At 29.2% G+C, this 17,167-nt stretch overlaps 2 protein-coding genes and 2 long non-coding RNA genes across 9 annotated transcripts in view; 3 read left to right on the top strand and 1 right to left on the bottom strand.

Moving 5' to 3' along the window:
* LOC130677661 (death-associated protein kinase 1-like) overlaps positions 1-9,975 on the bottom strand; it is a 152,067-nt gene extending 142,092 nt beyond the window's left edge. For 3 of the 4 annotated variants that reach the window (XM_057484499.1, XM_057484493.1, XM_057484506.1), the window contains exons 1-5: positions 9,340-9,975; positions 8,979-9,057; positions 8,785-8,897; positions 2,485-2,645; positions 1,593-1,713 (exon numbers count right to left, since the gene is read on the bottom strand). In XM_057484499.1, the coding sequence (XP_057340482.1) occupies positions 1,593-1,713; positions 2,485-2,645; positions 8,785-8,897; positions 8,979-9,057; positions 9,340-9,382 (517 nt within the window). In that variant the 5' untranslated portion in view covers positions 9,383-9,975. The remainder of the gene's footprint in view (positions 1-1,592; positions 1,714-2,484; positions 2,646-8,784; positions 8,898-8,978; positions 9,058-9,339) is intronic. The other variant, XM_057484514.1, reaches the window with a different exon arrangement.
* Positions 449-6,718, top strand: LOC130677739 (uncharacterized). The gene is made up of 5 exons (XR_008991699.1): positions 449-711; positions 807-878; positions 1,021-1,151; positions 1,435-1,679; positions 5,682-6,718. It is a non-coding gene; the product is annotated as an uncharacterized LOC130677739 (long non-coding RNA).
* A 133-nt stretch (positions 9,976-10,108) lies between the features above and the next one.
* On the top strand, positions 10,109-11,813 carry LOC130677718 (uncharacterized). Of its 3 annotated transcripts, none has more exons than XM_057484572.1 (4): positions 10,109-10,296; positions 10,552-10,815; positions 10,879-11,038; positions 11,387-11,813. In XM_057484572.1, exons 2-4 carry the CDS (start codon positions 10,720-10,722, stop codon positions 11,527-11,529), a joined length of 399 nt encoding a protein of 132 aa, XP_057340555.1. In that variant the 5' UTR covers positions 10,109-10,296; positions 10,552-10,719; the 3' UTR covers positions 11,530-11,813. The 3 variants fall into 3 exon arrangements, with proteins under 3 accessions (XP_057340555.1, XP_057340570.1, XP_057340562.1); XM_057484587.1 differs by having other exon boundaries at positions 10,541-10,815; XM_057484579.1 differs by having other exon boundaries at positions 10,522-10,815.
* Positions 11,814-15,003: 3,190 nt separating this feature from the next.
* LOC130677657 (uncharacterized) lies at positions 15,004-16,812 on the top strand. The gene is made up of 2 exons (XR_008991682.1): positions 15,004-15,808; positions 15,900-16,812. It is a non-coding gene; the product is annotated as an uncharacterized LOC130677657 (long non-coding RNA).
* The last annotated feature ends 355 nt before the right edge of the window (positions 16,813-17,167 follow it).

Below are 17,167 nucleotides of genomic sequence, written 5' to 3'. Positions count from 1 at the left end.
GACCTCGTTCGTAGTAGGTTAGAATTTGTGGGTCAACAACTTTATCACACCTTTAAAATTGAGCCTACACGGAGAAAAAAATATTGTTCCTCGAACGATCTAAAGTATAGCAACTCGTAGATCGTTACCACAACAATATGTATACTTATGGTAACAATACCGTATCTTTCCTGTAACTATCTATTAGATAGCTGTGAGCCCTATACGACTTTCCGTAGTCGCCACCTCACACGGCACCACCTAACCTATTTGAACATCCATTTTCGCGTCTATTTTGTGTATCGGGTATAATTGTTGCTAGCAGACGCTTAATAAATAAATTATTTTATTTAACCAAAATTATTTATTTATCATTTATTTATTTATTAATGATAAAGATATTTAAACGCCTCATATCATTTGCAACGCACGTCACGTCAGATAGGGCTCAGAACGATATAGTATAGGTCTCAAAGCTATCTACCGTATTGTTGTCAGAACGATACAGTAGATCGTTACAGTAAAAATCTAGTAGATAACTTTTTCGTATTGTTACCGTAACTATACAATATACTTCTCAGAACAATATTTTTTTCTCCGTGCAGGCTCGCGCCAAGGCTTGGTAGCGTTGGCTGACGACTGGCCGAGGTCTGGTCCAAGTCTTGCCCAATGGTTCCTTCCTACCAGGGATACCAAAATTTTTTTTAAGTTGCGTCATGATAAGTGGAAAATGTATGTGACAGTTTTTGATCTCCAATAATTTCTAACGATCAGAACTTATACAAATTTAAATATTTATTTATTTTTTTTTCAAATTTTCACATAAGAATTCAGAAGAAATTTGATGTTAAAATCAATTATGATTTATTAAATTAATAATCAATAATTAAATAACTACGGTACGTATCTTTTTTTAATACTTTTTTAATTATACGAATTTCAATTTATTGATACCAATAAATAAAATAAAATTTTATTATTACTATTTCTGATTGAAATTAATTTCTTAAAAATTTAATTTTTCCCGCTACTATATTTAAGCGCCCTGCACGCGCCCAAAAAATAGTACTGACCTGATGTTTACATCTGTCAACATAAAAAGTTACTAAATGGCAAATACAATGCTGAAATTTATTAAAGAAACTACGCTCAACTGGGTACTTATAATTACTGTAAGTAATTTTTTTAATATTCTACGTGTCTTTAAAATTACTTGTTCGTTGATCTTTTTTTGATAAAAATTAAAATTATTTTTTAATTACTCATGTAAAATAAATATGATATTGAGAGTTCAAGGTCAATGAAAATATTTTTTTCCAATCTCAGGTTTTAGATTTTTCTTAAACCACCTAATGATTTTAAAAAATAATCTTAATTTTTTTATTCATTAAAAAATTCATGTTTTTTGCATCTGCTTATTTTAAATAATTTTAATTTAACTATAACGTTTTTCAGCTCTAGTACTTTTTTTAGTGCAGCTGCCAGCCACCAGGCGGCGCCACATTTTTTGGAAAAAAAGTGGGGGGCACCCTTGGAGAATGGCCTTAATTCTATTTTCAACACGTGAAACGTTTCGGAATGGCTATAATTTTTTTAAAAACAATTGTATTTACCGATAAGTTTAATGTTAGGCATGGGCGGTGGCGTTGATAGAAGAATATTTTCTGGTTTTATATCCAAGTGAGCAACTTGATGCGAATGTAAGTGCCTTAACGCCATTAATACTTGTCGAACCTAATAATTTCAAGTTACGTTAAAAATTTGAATATAATTTGGACTAAGCTACATAATAATAATTGGTGACCCCCGATAATATCTCTAACAATAATATCTCTGAAACAATATCTCATCAATCTTATCTTTGTTAATAATATCTCTTGAACAAAAAAGTCTCTGTATAAAAATATCTCAATTATTATTTTCTCAGCTAGTATGATCTCCAGAATTAGCATTTATGTCTGAGATGTTATTGTTAAGACATTATTATCTCGAGATCTTATTTCTCAGATGTAAAAAGGGGTAGCTCGGGTCCAGAGGCGAAGCCCCGGTGGGGGTTGGGGGGCGAAGCCCCCCACATTAAAAATATTTTTTTTTATAATTTTATTATGCCGGTATAATGAAAAGAAATATTGTATTGTTTGTAATTTTTTTACAGACTCGACTATATGATGACTAGCACGCTATATTAATTACAATATGATATATGCATTATTTGATGTTTAACTTCCTTAAACGCACGTTTTAGACTGTTTTCGAGTAAAAATACGTTCAAATCTTGTTAAAAAGGCGCAACATGATTACGCGCTTTTTGTTAGCCTATTTCCGATAATGATAGGAAGAACAATTTGTCAAAGATATTTTTGCAACGAGAAATTTATGTCTGAGATATTTTTGGACCGAGATATTTTTGTCTAAGATTTTATTGTTGAGATATTATTGTCTCGAGATGTTATTTCTGAGATGTAAAGAGGGGTAGCCATAATAATTATATAATTATATACGTACAACATGAGCAGCTTCATTTTCACTAGAAGGTGTCCAATGAAATAATTCACCATCAGATATTAATTCCAATATTAAAACTACTGTTTTACCTGTATCTATTACTTTATGTAGAGACACAATATTTGGATGTCTGAGCTGTGCAAGAAGTCCAGCTTCACGTGCTACAAATACATTTTAATCATAAAACATCAAATTTGAAAGATATAGCTCCTTGAGCTCGAAAACATTGTTGAGATTACACTTTCAAGCTCTTCGAGCTCGAAAAAAATTTTTGTATTATTGTTTTCTAAAAAAAACCGTTTTTTACTATTTCTTTTATCAACGATATCTCTCGAACGAATCAACCAATTGAGACGGTTGAGGTGGCAATCAACGCGTTTTATTGGGTTCTAAAGCTGATCAGATTTTTAAATTAATTTATCTTTAGTTTTAGAGCTGATTAGATTTTGGAATCAATCCATAGAACACATTAAAAGTTATCCAAAAAAAACATTTATGAAAAAAATTTATTTTTGGAATAACTCCGAACGCACACTACCGATCAAGCTCAAATTTTCACAGCTTGTAGAAATTATCAATTCACGTCGAATGCCACCTTGACGATAAAAATCGCTTCACCCGTTCAAAAGTTACAAATATTTACGTGCATACACATATACTCGGACATCATCTTGAAATTAGTCAGAATAGCTTCCTAGAACCTCAAAACGTCAAGATCTGATAAAAATTCAATTTTCGAAAATCGGACTGAAACCAATAACTTCCCGAATTTTTGAAAAATTTCAATTAGCGGGTTCCCTTCCCTTCCCTTAGCGGGAAGTTAAAAATTCCCTGAAAGTTTTAGCTCTTAATTTCAATTTTAAGTATTTTACATTTTATTTTAAGCTTTCCCATTTAAAATGCACAGGAAAGTTAGGATTTTTTTTTAATTCTCTATAGCTCAGCCGCATTTCAGGTTATAGAGTCATCGTTTAAGGCATCTTGTAGGTAATTTTTTACTCTTCAAAAGTCTTATAGGTAGTTTTATTGAGATTCTAATTGTTTTTTTCTGATTTGGTTCTGAAAATCATTTTTTTAATAATGATTTGAGTTTTTAGTTGATATTCACTAAATAACAAAATTTACAGTCAAAATGGAGATAACGATGTTTTAGGAAATTTGATCCTCTACAAAAAATGTCCTCTTAGTTAAGTGGCTCAAGTTCTTCATTCACGTGGTATAGGGACTTCATTAATTTTATAAATAAAGTACTTTTTTAAAGATTCAACCAAATGCCTTTTAATTTTAATTTTAAAGAAGTAACTAATTTTATTTTTATTAATTTCACCCATTAATGAAAAAATGAAGAATAAAATTTGATAAGCTTCAGAAAAATTTATGACAAATATTTTATTTACAAAATTAACGAAATCCCTATCTCACGTGAACGAATAACTTGGGCCACTTAAGTATGAGAGGACCTTTTTTGTAGAGAATCAAATTTCCCAAAGACTCGTTATGTACATTTTTACTGCAAATTTCGTTATTGAGTCAATATCAAATAAAAACCCAAATTACTAATAAAAAAATAATTTTCAGAACCAATACAGAAAAACCAATTAAAATCTCAGTAAAATTACTGTGGAGATTTTTGAAGAGTATTAAATTACCTATAGAATGCCGCAAACGGCGGTCTGATAACTTGAAATGCGGCTGAGCTATAGAAAATTAAAAAAAAAATCTAAACTTTCCTATTTATTGTAAATGGGAAAACTTTTAAGTCATATGTAAAATACTTAAAATTAAAATTGAGGGCTGAAACTTTCAGAAATTTTTAACTTCCCACTATGGAAATTTGCAATTTTCAAAAAAAGGCAAATTATTGGTCTTGGTCCGAATTTCAGAAATAGAGTTCTCATCAGATTCCGATGTTTTAAGGTTCTAGGAAGCTATTTTGACTATTTCCAGATGAACGTCCGTGTGTATGCGCGCGTGTGTGTGTGGATGTGTGTGTGTATGTAAACTTGTTTTGTCCTACGATATCTTTGGAATAAATCAACCAATTTGAACGTTCTTGGTGGAAATCGAAAGGGCTCACCATCGAGACTTGAAATCGATTAGATTTTGGAATCGATTGGTCATGTAGTTTACAAGTGATACGAAAAATAAAAATTAACAATTTATGTTATTAGGTTTTTTGCGTATAACTCAGAAACCATTTGCCCGATTCGCCTCAAAATGTAATCTGTTCTAAGTCTTGGTGAGCTTTTTCGATTGCCACCAAGAATGTTTAAATCGGTTCATTCGTTCCAAAGATATCCTCGGGCAAAAATGATTTTTTTTTCAGTAAAACGTGTGTTTTGTCGGTCGAACAGTTTTTTGAGCTCTTTTGAGCTCTAGCAGGTAGCGATTAAATATCGCTTGCTGGAAGCGATTTTTTCGCTAGCTGCTAACGATTTTTTCGCTAGTAGCTAGTACGGTGTAGGTAGGGGAACCTAGGGCACGAGGGCTCCAAAAAAAAATTTTTTTTCTTATGCTTTTTCTGGGGAGAGGGCCGTCGTGCCCAGGAAAAAAAATTTTTTTCGTTACAATTTTTTTTTCGAGTGATCCATTGTGCCCCACATATCGCAGATCAACTTAAAATATCTTTAAAACATCAGAGGTATCATGATTTGACCGAAAATGAAAAAAAAAATTTTTACCAAATTTTTGAGGGGGACCTTCGTGCCCCAGGTTCCCCTACCTACACCGTAATAGCTACTAGCGAAAAAATCGTTAGCAGCTAGCGAAAAAATCGCTTCCAGCAAGCGATTTTTAATCGCTACACTGAGAAAAAATTTCTCTTTGGACAATTAAATTCGTTTTGTTGAATTCTATTGAGATAAAAATTATTTGGGACAACTAAATTTTATTACGTCAATATAATCTATTTTATCATTTTTAACAAATGATTTAATAGACTCTATTTGGTTGACATTAATATTTCTCTCTCTAAGATAATAAAATCATATGGTAGAGTTAAGAAAATATTTATTTAAAGGACAACTAAACTATTTTGTAGTGCCAACAAATCCAAATATTAGAGCAAAATATTATTATATTAACTCTAATATATATTAATTAGACACAAAAAAATATATTCATTTAGAATAATTATATATATATTTGTTCGAGGTTAATAAATATATATTTAAACCTAATGATTATTGATTTAAAAGTTATGGTGTTAGGCAGCAGCAGCTGGAGTAGTTCGGTGCTCACCACTAGATCGCGCCCACCATTTGTGGTGTCCCTGGTAAGATACTTATTTCAGAGTTTTTATATTCCGAGCTTGAAGCATTTATAGGATGAGATATCCGCTGAAAACTTATGATAGTAATGTAGGCGTATCCTGTATTACACTATGACATTAATGTTTCATATTAATATTTTTCCTGAACAATTTTTGTCCTAGTTCGAAAAAAAGTACGTGTGAAGGAAATAAATTATTTTTCTAAATATGCATTTATTTAACTGTTAAATAAAGATTCTGTCATTTTAAAATAATATTTAATTATTATTAATAACTCATTCTCTATAATGATCACTCATATATTTCATTATGACTACTTTATAAACACTACAGGTAATCAATTTGATTTTATGCTTGCTACTAAACGCGTAATTATTTTTACTAAATATTTCATAGTTTCTAATCACTCGTTTTGTTGGTGGATTATAAAAAATTTAGTTAAAACAACAAAATATATGATTGGCAATGGCTAATCAAATCATTTTCTTGTCATAACTAAAATTTAGTTGTCAGGAGAAAATTTTTTTCTCAGTGTACCTACTAGCGATTTTTAATCGCTACCTACTAGCGAAAATATCGCTAGCTGCTCGCGAAATAATCGCTAGCAGCTAGCGATTATTTTTTTCAGTGTAATATGTAACTAATACTTCGAATCAATTTTTATATTTTTTTATAACTCAATTATTATCATTTCAATAAAATACAACTTTTGTTTAACCGAAAATATACTGGACACCCTGATTAAACAAAATGATTAAAAATGATTTCACACGTTAAATGTCCATAAGAGACAGGATTAGAAATGATTTGAAGGATTAAAAAGTATTTAAAATGATTAAAAAACAAATCATTTTAAATCATTTTTAATCATTTTGTTTAATCAGGGCAGTCTTCAACAATAAAATTGGGTAAGATTTGAATAACAAAACAAAAACCTAAAAATTAAAAGTATGTAAATAACTACCCGGGAAAAAATGATTTTGCCTAATTATATATAATTATATATGATTATATATGGAATATATATAATTATATATGGTATTATATATAATTATATATGGTTATATATAGACCTATATATAAGTATATATAGCCTTATATATAATTAGACCTAATTATACCGGGAAAAAAATGATTTTGCCTGATGATATATGATTATATATAGAATATAGATGGTTATATATAGACCTATATATAAGTATATATAGTCTTATATATAATTAGACCTAATTATACCGGGAAAAAAATGATTTTGCCTAATTATATATGATTATATCTAGAATATATATGGTTATATATAGACCTATATATAAGTATATATAGTCTTATATATAATTAGATCTAATTATATCCCGGGACAAAATGATTTTGCCTAATTATATATGATTGTATATGGAATATATATAATAGTATATATAATAGTATATATAATAGTATATACCCATATATAGTTATACATGGGTCTATATATGATTAGATCTGATTAGACCTGACCTATATAGACCCATATATAGTAATTTTTATTATATTTTAGATCTTTAGATCTATATATATAATCAAATATAAATTAATTATTTATATATATATATATATATATATATATATATATATATATATATATATATATATATATATATATATATATATATATATATATAAGTTAATATTTTATTTATAGAATATATTTAATATTTAGTTTTTCTTATTTAATATATTAGATGCTCTATGGTCTTTATTGATATTTAATAACCAATACTCGTTAAATGCATTATAGTTTTAGGTGTATATTATTGAGAAGTAATAATTATTATATTATTATACTTATTATAATACTTATTATAATAAGTGAGATCTCATAAAATTAACGTTAAGAAGTTTCACCAAATATACTTTTAAAAATAACGAATATATATATATTCTTTAATATATTAGTAAAAATGACTCTAGTAATTTTCGTTTGTAAGTACTAATAGTCTAATGACATGATTATATTATCTATCTATAAATACATAATAAAATGTTATATAACAAAAATAAATAAATGTAGTAGCACAGTCGTTAATTATACTCTGTATTTATATTTTGAGGGAAATATAATTTGTTTTGAATAATTGCAAACGTATAATTAAAAAAAAAACTTCCCTCTGAATACTTCAATATTAATCGTACATGGACATACGTAATTGTATATAAATTACACATAATCATATATATGTTTAAACCCGACTAATTTTCGGATCTAATTATATATAAAATATGATATATATGTATTATACACAATCATATCTAATTATATATGAGTATATATAACTTATATATGATTATATATAATTAGACCTGGCCAATTTTCAGATCTAATTATATATAACGTATTATATATAATCATATATAACCTATATATAATTATATATAAATTATATATAATTAGACCTGGCCAATTTTTAGATCTAATTATATATAAGGTCTTATATATAATTATATATAATTAGGCAAAATCATTTTTTCCCGGGTAATTTTTTCTATATCTTGGGTTCTATTTTAATTCATTATGCTATAAATTGATGGTGAAAAAATTGAGATGCTTTAGTATTGATTTTCATGGGTCGCTCGAAAACGTCCAAAAGACAGCACTCGGAAACATTCGAAATTCTTGAGAGACATTTAGTTATTTGAATTTTGGTCTAAAATTTCAAGCACATTCATTATTTTACAGATATAAGCTACTGCTGCCATAAGAAAAAAAATGGAAAAAAAAAATCCGAATTTCAATCACTTGGAATTTTCAAAATTTGTGAGTAACCTCTTAAAAATTTTTTATCGAGCTGATTTTTGGTAAGGGATCTGAAAATATGTTAAGTCAACAAATTTTCATGTGAGACTCGAAAACAAAAAAAGCCGGTTTTTTGGGATCACCCTAATAAATAACTTATTTTTTTCGCTGTCAAATATGACATTATTTATCTTTTTTATTTAATACTCAAACTAAAAAACAATATCATTGTGTTTGTCACTATCGAATTTATACAAACCAATATCAGCTGCAGCAACACCTCTAGCAACACGTCGTTTCCTCATTATTTTTGCAGCATAAACGGAGCCCGTTTTTAATTCCCGACATTTTTTAACCACAGCAAATTGACCTCTGAAAAATGTTCGGCAAACAGCATAATCAATAATTTTATAATACTTAGATATGAATATTATGGAAAATTAAAATACTCACTTGCCAATTTCTTCTAACAATTCGTAATTCTTTTCTATTGGTTCATAGTGAACCTCCATCAATGTGTCCCAGTCTGGTTCTGATTATCAAATTGAAAAATCACGTAAAAGAAAATAGAAAACGATTTCAATCAGTGACAAAAAAAAAAATGAATTCAATAAAGAAAAATGAAAACAACATAATTTTTAATTTTTAAAAATATTGTAAAACTCATAATTATTTGTATAAAACATTTAATGTTATTATTTAATAAATACTATTATTAGTAAAAGGATTCTAAAACTATCAACCTCCAAAAAAAAAAAAATAACAAAATAGTAATATGTTAATTAAAAATTGTATAACAATATAAATTATTTACCAACGTTTGAAGTTAACAATGGGCGTGATGTGTTCGGCATCATATCCGACGCATTATAATTGTTTATTTATATAAATAATTTATTGATATAGTAAAAAAATGACATGAAAAACGTAACATTTGTCAAACTTTAACACGCCGGTCGTTGTCGTTTCTCCATCATACATGTACTTGTACACAAATGATATATATCACTGTATAGTATGTACGAATAAATATATAACATATACTTCATACCCTTCTTAAATCGAACACACACCTCAGACTATCTCTGAGATAAATATATATACAAAAGCAATCAATATACGACACCTGATAATATAATCCCACCAAAAACAGCAAAGCTGTGATAGATCACGCCACCCAAGTGGCCAGCTCAGCTTTTTGTTGGCTTTTAGTTATCTATTCCAAGTCAACTTTTTGCTATTTCTAAATGTTATCAAAATGGTAACAAAAAGTACTTTTGAAAAAGATAACTTTTAAAAGTTGTCTTAAAGTTAACATAAAAATGTTAACAAAATATAATATGAAAATGTTAGCAAAATGTTACCATAAAATGTAGTTATAAATGGTGACTTTTTAGAGATAAATAAAAGTTACCAATTTAATGTTGATAATTTATCATCGCTAAAATGTTACATATATGTTGACTTTTTAGTATTATTCAAAAGATAGCATTTTATTGTTAACATTTTACTAACAATTTTGGGTTAACATTTTGCTAATATTATAGTATTTCATTTTGTTATCAATTTGTTGACATTTAGATGTTTTCAACCACAAAAAAGGCGGTAAACGCTGTACAAGCCGCCATTTCGGATATATATATATATATATAAACGCTCGAGTGTGATGTGAACAACATAACCTAATATTATTTTGTCTTTTAATTACTGTGAAATAATTTATAATATAATTTATAGCTATTGATTAACAATACTCAACGGTTCATAAAAGGTAAAATTTTATATATAAGTATGGAAAATTTTCGACAGCGGATACGAAAACCGCTTGATTTGCTTGGACCACGACAACTAAAACGACGTACGCAACAAATACTTGCACTGGAATATTTGTTATCTAACTTAAATAATAATAATAATAATAACACTAACATTAATATTTACAACAATAACAATAACGACAACGACCATGACGACGATAACAGTAGCCGCGATTCAGACGTTTCAGATGATCCTAGCCGTTTTTCAGGAGCTGTCGATCAAGCTAATGATGAGCCTTTGCCATTGATTGATGGGCTTAACTTTTTTGATCAACCAGTAACCCGATCAGAGTATTAGTTACTTAATTTCCATGTGAACAATCAAGTTGCTAGTGGTGATAATGATTCGATTCTTACTGAGTTCATAAAAGAGTGGCATGTTAAACATAAAATCACACGTGAAGCGACTGACGAACTTTTACGCAAACTTCAATCATAGTCTCAAGAACAATGTTTCTATGCAAAATGAATTTGTAAGTACTAATTAGCTGTTGATATTTCATAATTTTTGAATAACTATCATAAAAATATTACAGAAAGACATGATACGGAAAGCTGGTGGTCGCAATGTACAAAAAGCCACTCGTTTTGCATTGGAATCATTCATTTCTGATGAGTTGGCAAAACAAGTGACATGGTCCGGATTACACAGTGAGATTAAAATCTCAGCATGTTTCTTCGTAGAAATTATTAGTGGTAATAGAGCGATAAATAATATTGTAAGATTAACTATCCTGCTTAAAAAATCCGATAGATTCTCATAGCTGTAAGTATAAGGCCCTATACTTAACTATAGCACTTCTCATAGAACAAATTTATTCTTATAAAATCTCTCTAGGAATTCATGAGAATCTATTGGATTCTATGAGATTTTTTAAGCAAGGTATCTACTCTTCAAGTTCTAGCAATAACTTGCTTTTTGAAGCCTTTGATTGATCTTTCTACTGTCAAAGTAAAATAATTTACAACCAAACAAGCTATAAATAAATGCTGTATTTAAATTATTATGTTCATTAATTTTTCTTCGTTTTTTTTCTTTTTTAGAAATTTTATTAAGCACTTTGAACGTTACAAAACCTGATGTTGAACATCAAATGAAAGCCTGGTTTCAACGCGGTAGTGACCGAGCCAATAAGAATACCGATCCTACAAATGGTTCTGTCAAAAAGCAAAAAGTTGCCAAATAATTTGTAGTTACGATCTTTATATTTACAAGTTGTTTTCAAAAAACTTTTTTTTAATAGTATAAAGAGTTTTCTGTTCTCTAAGCCTAAATTAATGATCTCAAAACATAAAAGTAAGCTTATCAGATAAAAATAAAACTATAAGTTAGTGTCACCAGTGCGCTAGTCACAACAACTAGTCTTGATATTAAGCTCACAATTATTATTACTATTATTGTTATTAATATAAAACCTATGAATGTTGTAAAGAAATTGTTAATAAATTTAAGCATTCCAATTATAAAAAATTGTATATTTGTCACAATAAACTGCGAGTGATTACAATTTACAAATAAATATAAACACAATTCTAAAAATATTCTATCATGAAATGAAATATTTATTTTTTCTTGTTTAATATATGTATATAAACAAGAAAAAATAAATATTTCATTTCATGATAGAATATTTTTAGAATTTATGTTTGTTTATTTGTAAATTTTCAAATTTCCCGCGGTTTATACTACCCCTAACCTCTAATGATCCTTAAAATTGTTAACATTAAATCAACTAAAATAAGACTGATTTGTTAAATTAAAGTCAACTTTTTTCCATCAACTTGTTACCAATAAAAAGTTAACAATTTGTTATGTTTTTGGTAACCAAAAACACATTGTGATTTGTTAACAAAAAGTTGAAAAATGTCAACATTAAGTTATGAAAATGTCAATAAATAGTTAACAATTTGTTACCAAAAAGTTATCTTTTTGAGACAGAAAAAAGTTAACATTTTGCTGGACATTAGTAGTGATATTTGTTGATAAAAATTTGCCTTTTTACATCTCAATATAAATGTTAACATTTTTTTTGTTAACTTTTTCGATACGAAAAAGTTAACATTTGGCCACTTGGGCAAGTACACGTTCAAAATGCGATGATATATATATTCACTGTATCGCTTCAAAAAAATCTTGGGAATCATCAAAATATATGCCAAGTTCATATATACTGTTTTAAAAAAGAAAATTTTTGATAATAATTTAATCGATATAAATGTACTTGGTGCGTCTCAATGAAATGAATCAATAACTCAACGAGGAAAGTAGTGATAAGAATGTTTTTTGTAGGCTTAAATTGTAAATAAACTTGCTTATTCAAACTTTAAATAACTTTAGTAGCAATTCCTATTTGAAATTGAAGTAAGTCTTGCGAAATTCAAGTGAAATACTATATCTATAGAAGCATCATTTTTTCCAGGTTTCAATATATTAGAAATTCAGACGGACCAAGTACACTTATATCGATTAAATTGTTTAAATGAAATAAAATCAAAAATTTTTTTTTTAAAACATTAATGCGTTTTAATAACCTCAATATAAAAATATATGCCAAATGATTAGAGGATATATTCGATGATAATAAGACTTCAATTTTTTGCGAAGAAGCACTTTTATCAGTAAAAAGTTTTGAACATGTATTTGACGCATTTTTTATTAACATGTATTGACTTTTATAAGATTTATTTTTTTCGTAAATTATTTTGAGTAATTCATTGTTTTTCTAAAAACAATATGCATGCTTTTTGGCATTGACAGGCCAACGTGTGTATTAACACATCGCTTTTATTTTATAATTAAAATGAATAATGGTAATAATTAAATTAATTAGGAATTAAGAGTCAACTTTTTATGGCGTTCTCAACTTTGTTACGCGGGAACCATCATTAAATTCAAAAAATGACCAGACGTAAATTTCAAGTTGGTCAATTGACTTCACTTGGCAAGTATTTCTTTGGCCTTACACCACTACTCTGATAGCCAGAGTTTCTGATCAGAAAGTTGGTGTACATGAGTTGCGACGAACTTGACGACAAGTTGTCGACGACTTTCAGCTCGTGTGACTGTTGTCTACAAGTTAACTACAAGTTGCTCAGAAACTTGTAGTTAACTTGTAGGCAACAGTTACACTAGCTGAAAATCGTCGACAAGTTTCCCGGAAAGTTGCCGTCAACTTATGGAAAAACCAACTTTTGCGGTCAACTTGGCGACAGGTTGCGGCAGTAGATTGTCGCTAACTTGGCTATCAGGGTAGTTAAAATCTAGCTAATACAGACATCTACTCTGATAACGCAAGTTACTCCTTAGAAAATTTCTGTCAGTTAGCTGTGATCTACTTGAAGACAATTTGACAGCAACTATGATATATTCCAATTTCTAACTACAATGTGGAAATAATTCATATCTATAGCTTATCGTGAATTTACATCTACTTTTTGAAAAGTTGATAGAAAATCGTAGGAAATTTGCCACCTACTAATTGAATGACAACACTTTGCAGTCAACTTGAAGTTAAATTTCGGCCATAACTGTCAGTACATACCCTAATAGCACAGTTTACCATCGCAAAAGTTTAATTTACAAGAGTTTCCTTGAATTTTTCATCAAATGTCCGTCAACTTCGGACTTTTCCGTTTTTGACGACAATTTGTTTACAACTTGCTATACAATTTGACGTGAATTTACTACCCTAAATAGAATGCGAATTCACTTCAAAAGTTGACTAGAAAAAAGTTGTTAATTTTCAGGCCAATTATCATATCAATTTTTTGTTAATATGACTTGAAAAATCGTAAAGTATTTTTTTACCGTCAAATTGTAGACATTTTTATGTATCAATTTGCTTACCTTCTGTAATGGTAAGAATGAACATTACCGACTTTTTTTTTCTAGTAAAAAGTCACATCTAAATTGAGGAAAAATCAACCGCAAATTTTTCTTTTCAACTTTTGCTGTCAAATTGTCGACAAATTCGGGGGGGCAAATTTCAGATAATTTCAACGTCAAATTAATGTCAATTTCAAACTAAAGTAGCTATTAGGGTAAACTCTTTAGGTATACTGTATCTCGACAGTTCGACAGTGCATATTGTAATATGTCTAAAATCTCCGAGGTTCGAAATTCGCCCGTTTGAGAACGTGGTAGCGTTCTACTCGCTAAATTGAAAACAGCGCGTAAAATCAAAATTGAAAGTTAAGTTTGAATTGAATTTAAATTGAGTTGAGAGTTAAGTTGTTTTAATCACTATTCTTTATTATAATATTTTATAATATTTAAAGTTGGACTTGAACTTGATTTCAAATAATAATTAAATTTGTCGAAATTGAATCGATTCTTTTATTTAACTAGTAGGTTTGTGAAACTAGAACACGAGGTCTCTATTTGAAACTTATAACAAATTTATTTTAAACAACAAGAAAAATTACAAGCTGGTTGTCTTCGAAGCTCGAAGAGAATATTGATACATGATTTTGGTGCCCCACGTTTGAGATGAGTGGCGAAGGTGTCCCGCGTGGGAGGACTGGTCGAGTGGGGGAATCACGTGGCTCCTCCACTTGAGCTGGACTCGCCTTGAGTCCCTTTGGTGCATCTGCACTCGGAGTGCCACAAATTTGGTTTTCAGACGTTTCAGTTACCTGCACGCCAACACCTTAGACACTCATCTCCGAGTCTCGACCTTTTTTTCGATAAGATTTACATTACGGTCTAGACTATAAGTACTTGGGAAAGCCCCAACAGTTTCCATCTGTTTTGGGTTTTTATAATATCTTTTCATACTTATTTTAATTCTACAATTCTATTTCTTATTTACAAATATTTTACTTAATTCTATTGTTCGAACTTTCATAAAAAAAATATTATCAAACAAATACCTTTTACTAAGAGTATTTTCTATTTTAATATTTCTATTTCTATTTTAATATTTTCTATTTCTATTTTCTCTCATTGACCATAAACTTTTATATACCTTTTACTTTAAGCCTAATCTTATTGTAGTTGTTTAAATTATCGGGTTTTTCCCGCGTCGGGTTTACAATTTTATTTTTAAGTATGAGGGCGCTGGGAATAACCCAGTCGTCTTAAAGGTAGTCGCGAGTACGCGAATACGCAACAATATATACTGAAGTATATTGAGAATAAATGAGAAGTGTTGCCACATCAACAACTATCGAATTTTCCGCAAAGTGGCCTAAGAAATCTGTAGGATCTAAAAAACGGGGGTACTATAGTTTATGCTATTTTTATTTCCTTTTTAAAAATAAATTATTGCAAAATGGTCAATAATTTCGATTATTATTATTAAAATAACTAATAAGTAATAGTTTTTATTTTAAAACTTATTAGCTAGAATAGTAAATTTGTTTTAAAAATAAAATTCATAACCCTTAAAAGTGCATATGTAAACGGTATATAGAGGCACGGTTTCTCGGGCGCACACGCAAGTTTGAATGTGTGCTTGGCGCGAGGTACTACTTTTTTTGCATAGTTCGATAGTCTATACTTTCAAAAATAATATACTCCAATTAAAAGTGCATATCTTGAATAGTTTTTTTTTAGTTACAGCCATCTGAAGTGCAGCCACTTATCGGTTTTCGAAAATACATTTTTCAAAATTGTTGCAGTTATAACTCGAAGACAAATCATCCGATTGATTTGATTCAAATTGCAGATTTTTTTATATATGTTTCTACGTACCATGAAACTTCAGATTTCCGATCGAATCAAAAATGTAATTTTGGCAAGCCAAATATGATTAATAGTCTACTAGGATTGAACGAGTCCAAAGGAGATTCTTAAAGTTTCTTATTTGGAAGAAGACTGGACAGTACCCACCGCGTGGTGTTACTGATCTAGCGCTCTGTACGGAATGTAGTTATCCAACTCTTGAGGAAAGGCGCATCTGCAACGAATTTGCCTTTGCCACCAAACTCTTCAATAACCTGGTAGACTGTCCTCAGCTGCTCTTAATGTTCAGATTTAAAGTACCATTTCCTGGGCTAAGAAATCATGCGCCAATGCATATGCCTTCGGCGACGACCAACCTGGCACAGTCGACACCATTGTATCGAATGTCTAAGACTGTGAACCGCTTCTGTGCAATGGAGGAATCCCTTGATCCCCTGGACTGCCCTACGGGATATGTGACCGCATCATTAGCTAACTTAATTGCAAAATGGCGTTAAGTCATGAACACTTGGGCTCAAATCAAATCTTTCCTTTTCTTTTTCTTTTTTACAAATCTGTTATATTTTATTTTTGTTATTTTTCATCTTTATGCTCACCTACTCGAGTAACTGTGAGTGGATCGATGTAATCCGAATATATTATTTAATTTTTTTTGGTTATCATTGTTAGGTAAAAAAATAATTTTAAGAATAACTAACTTGTAAAAATTGTTAACCCTGTTGATGGCTACGGCTGTTGGGTTCGTTTGTTTATAAATAAATAAATAAATAAATAAATAAATAAATTTGCGTGCAAAATTTGAAATTTTTTTTTAAAAACTCCGTCATTTTGTTAAATTTTAATTTTGTATTTAGCCCGAGGGTCTTGGTACGGGAAATGTCTTCTAATTTAGTAAAATTTTTGGTTATTTTTATTTTATGCACGGCGAAGATCGCTATCATTGCAGAAGTGGGGGATTTTTTTTTATTAGAGCGTTGGGAGATTGTGAACAACTCGCTCAATTTTGAATTTTTTGATCCAAAAATTTTATCTTGTATTGATTATATATCCACAAATATATCCTTAAACATTCCATGCAGTAGTTTTCTTTAAAAAAATTCTCAAAAATAATCTTTTTTTCAAGAGGTCACTTAGTGGTC

This window comes from Microplitis mediator, chromosome 1 (genome assembly GCF_029852145.1).
Source record: "Microplitis mediator isolate UGA2020A chromosome 1, iyMicMedi2.1, whole genome shotgun sequence".
Lineage (NCBI taxonomy): Eukaryota > Metazoa > Arthropoda > Insecta > Hymenoptera > Braconidae > Microplitis > Microplitis mediator.
This window is presented reverse-complemented; position numbering and strand designations above follow the sequence as displayed.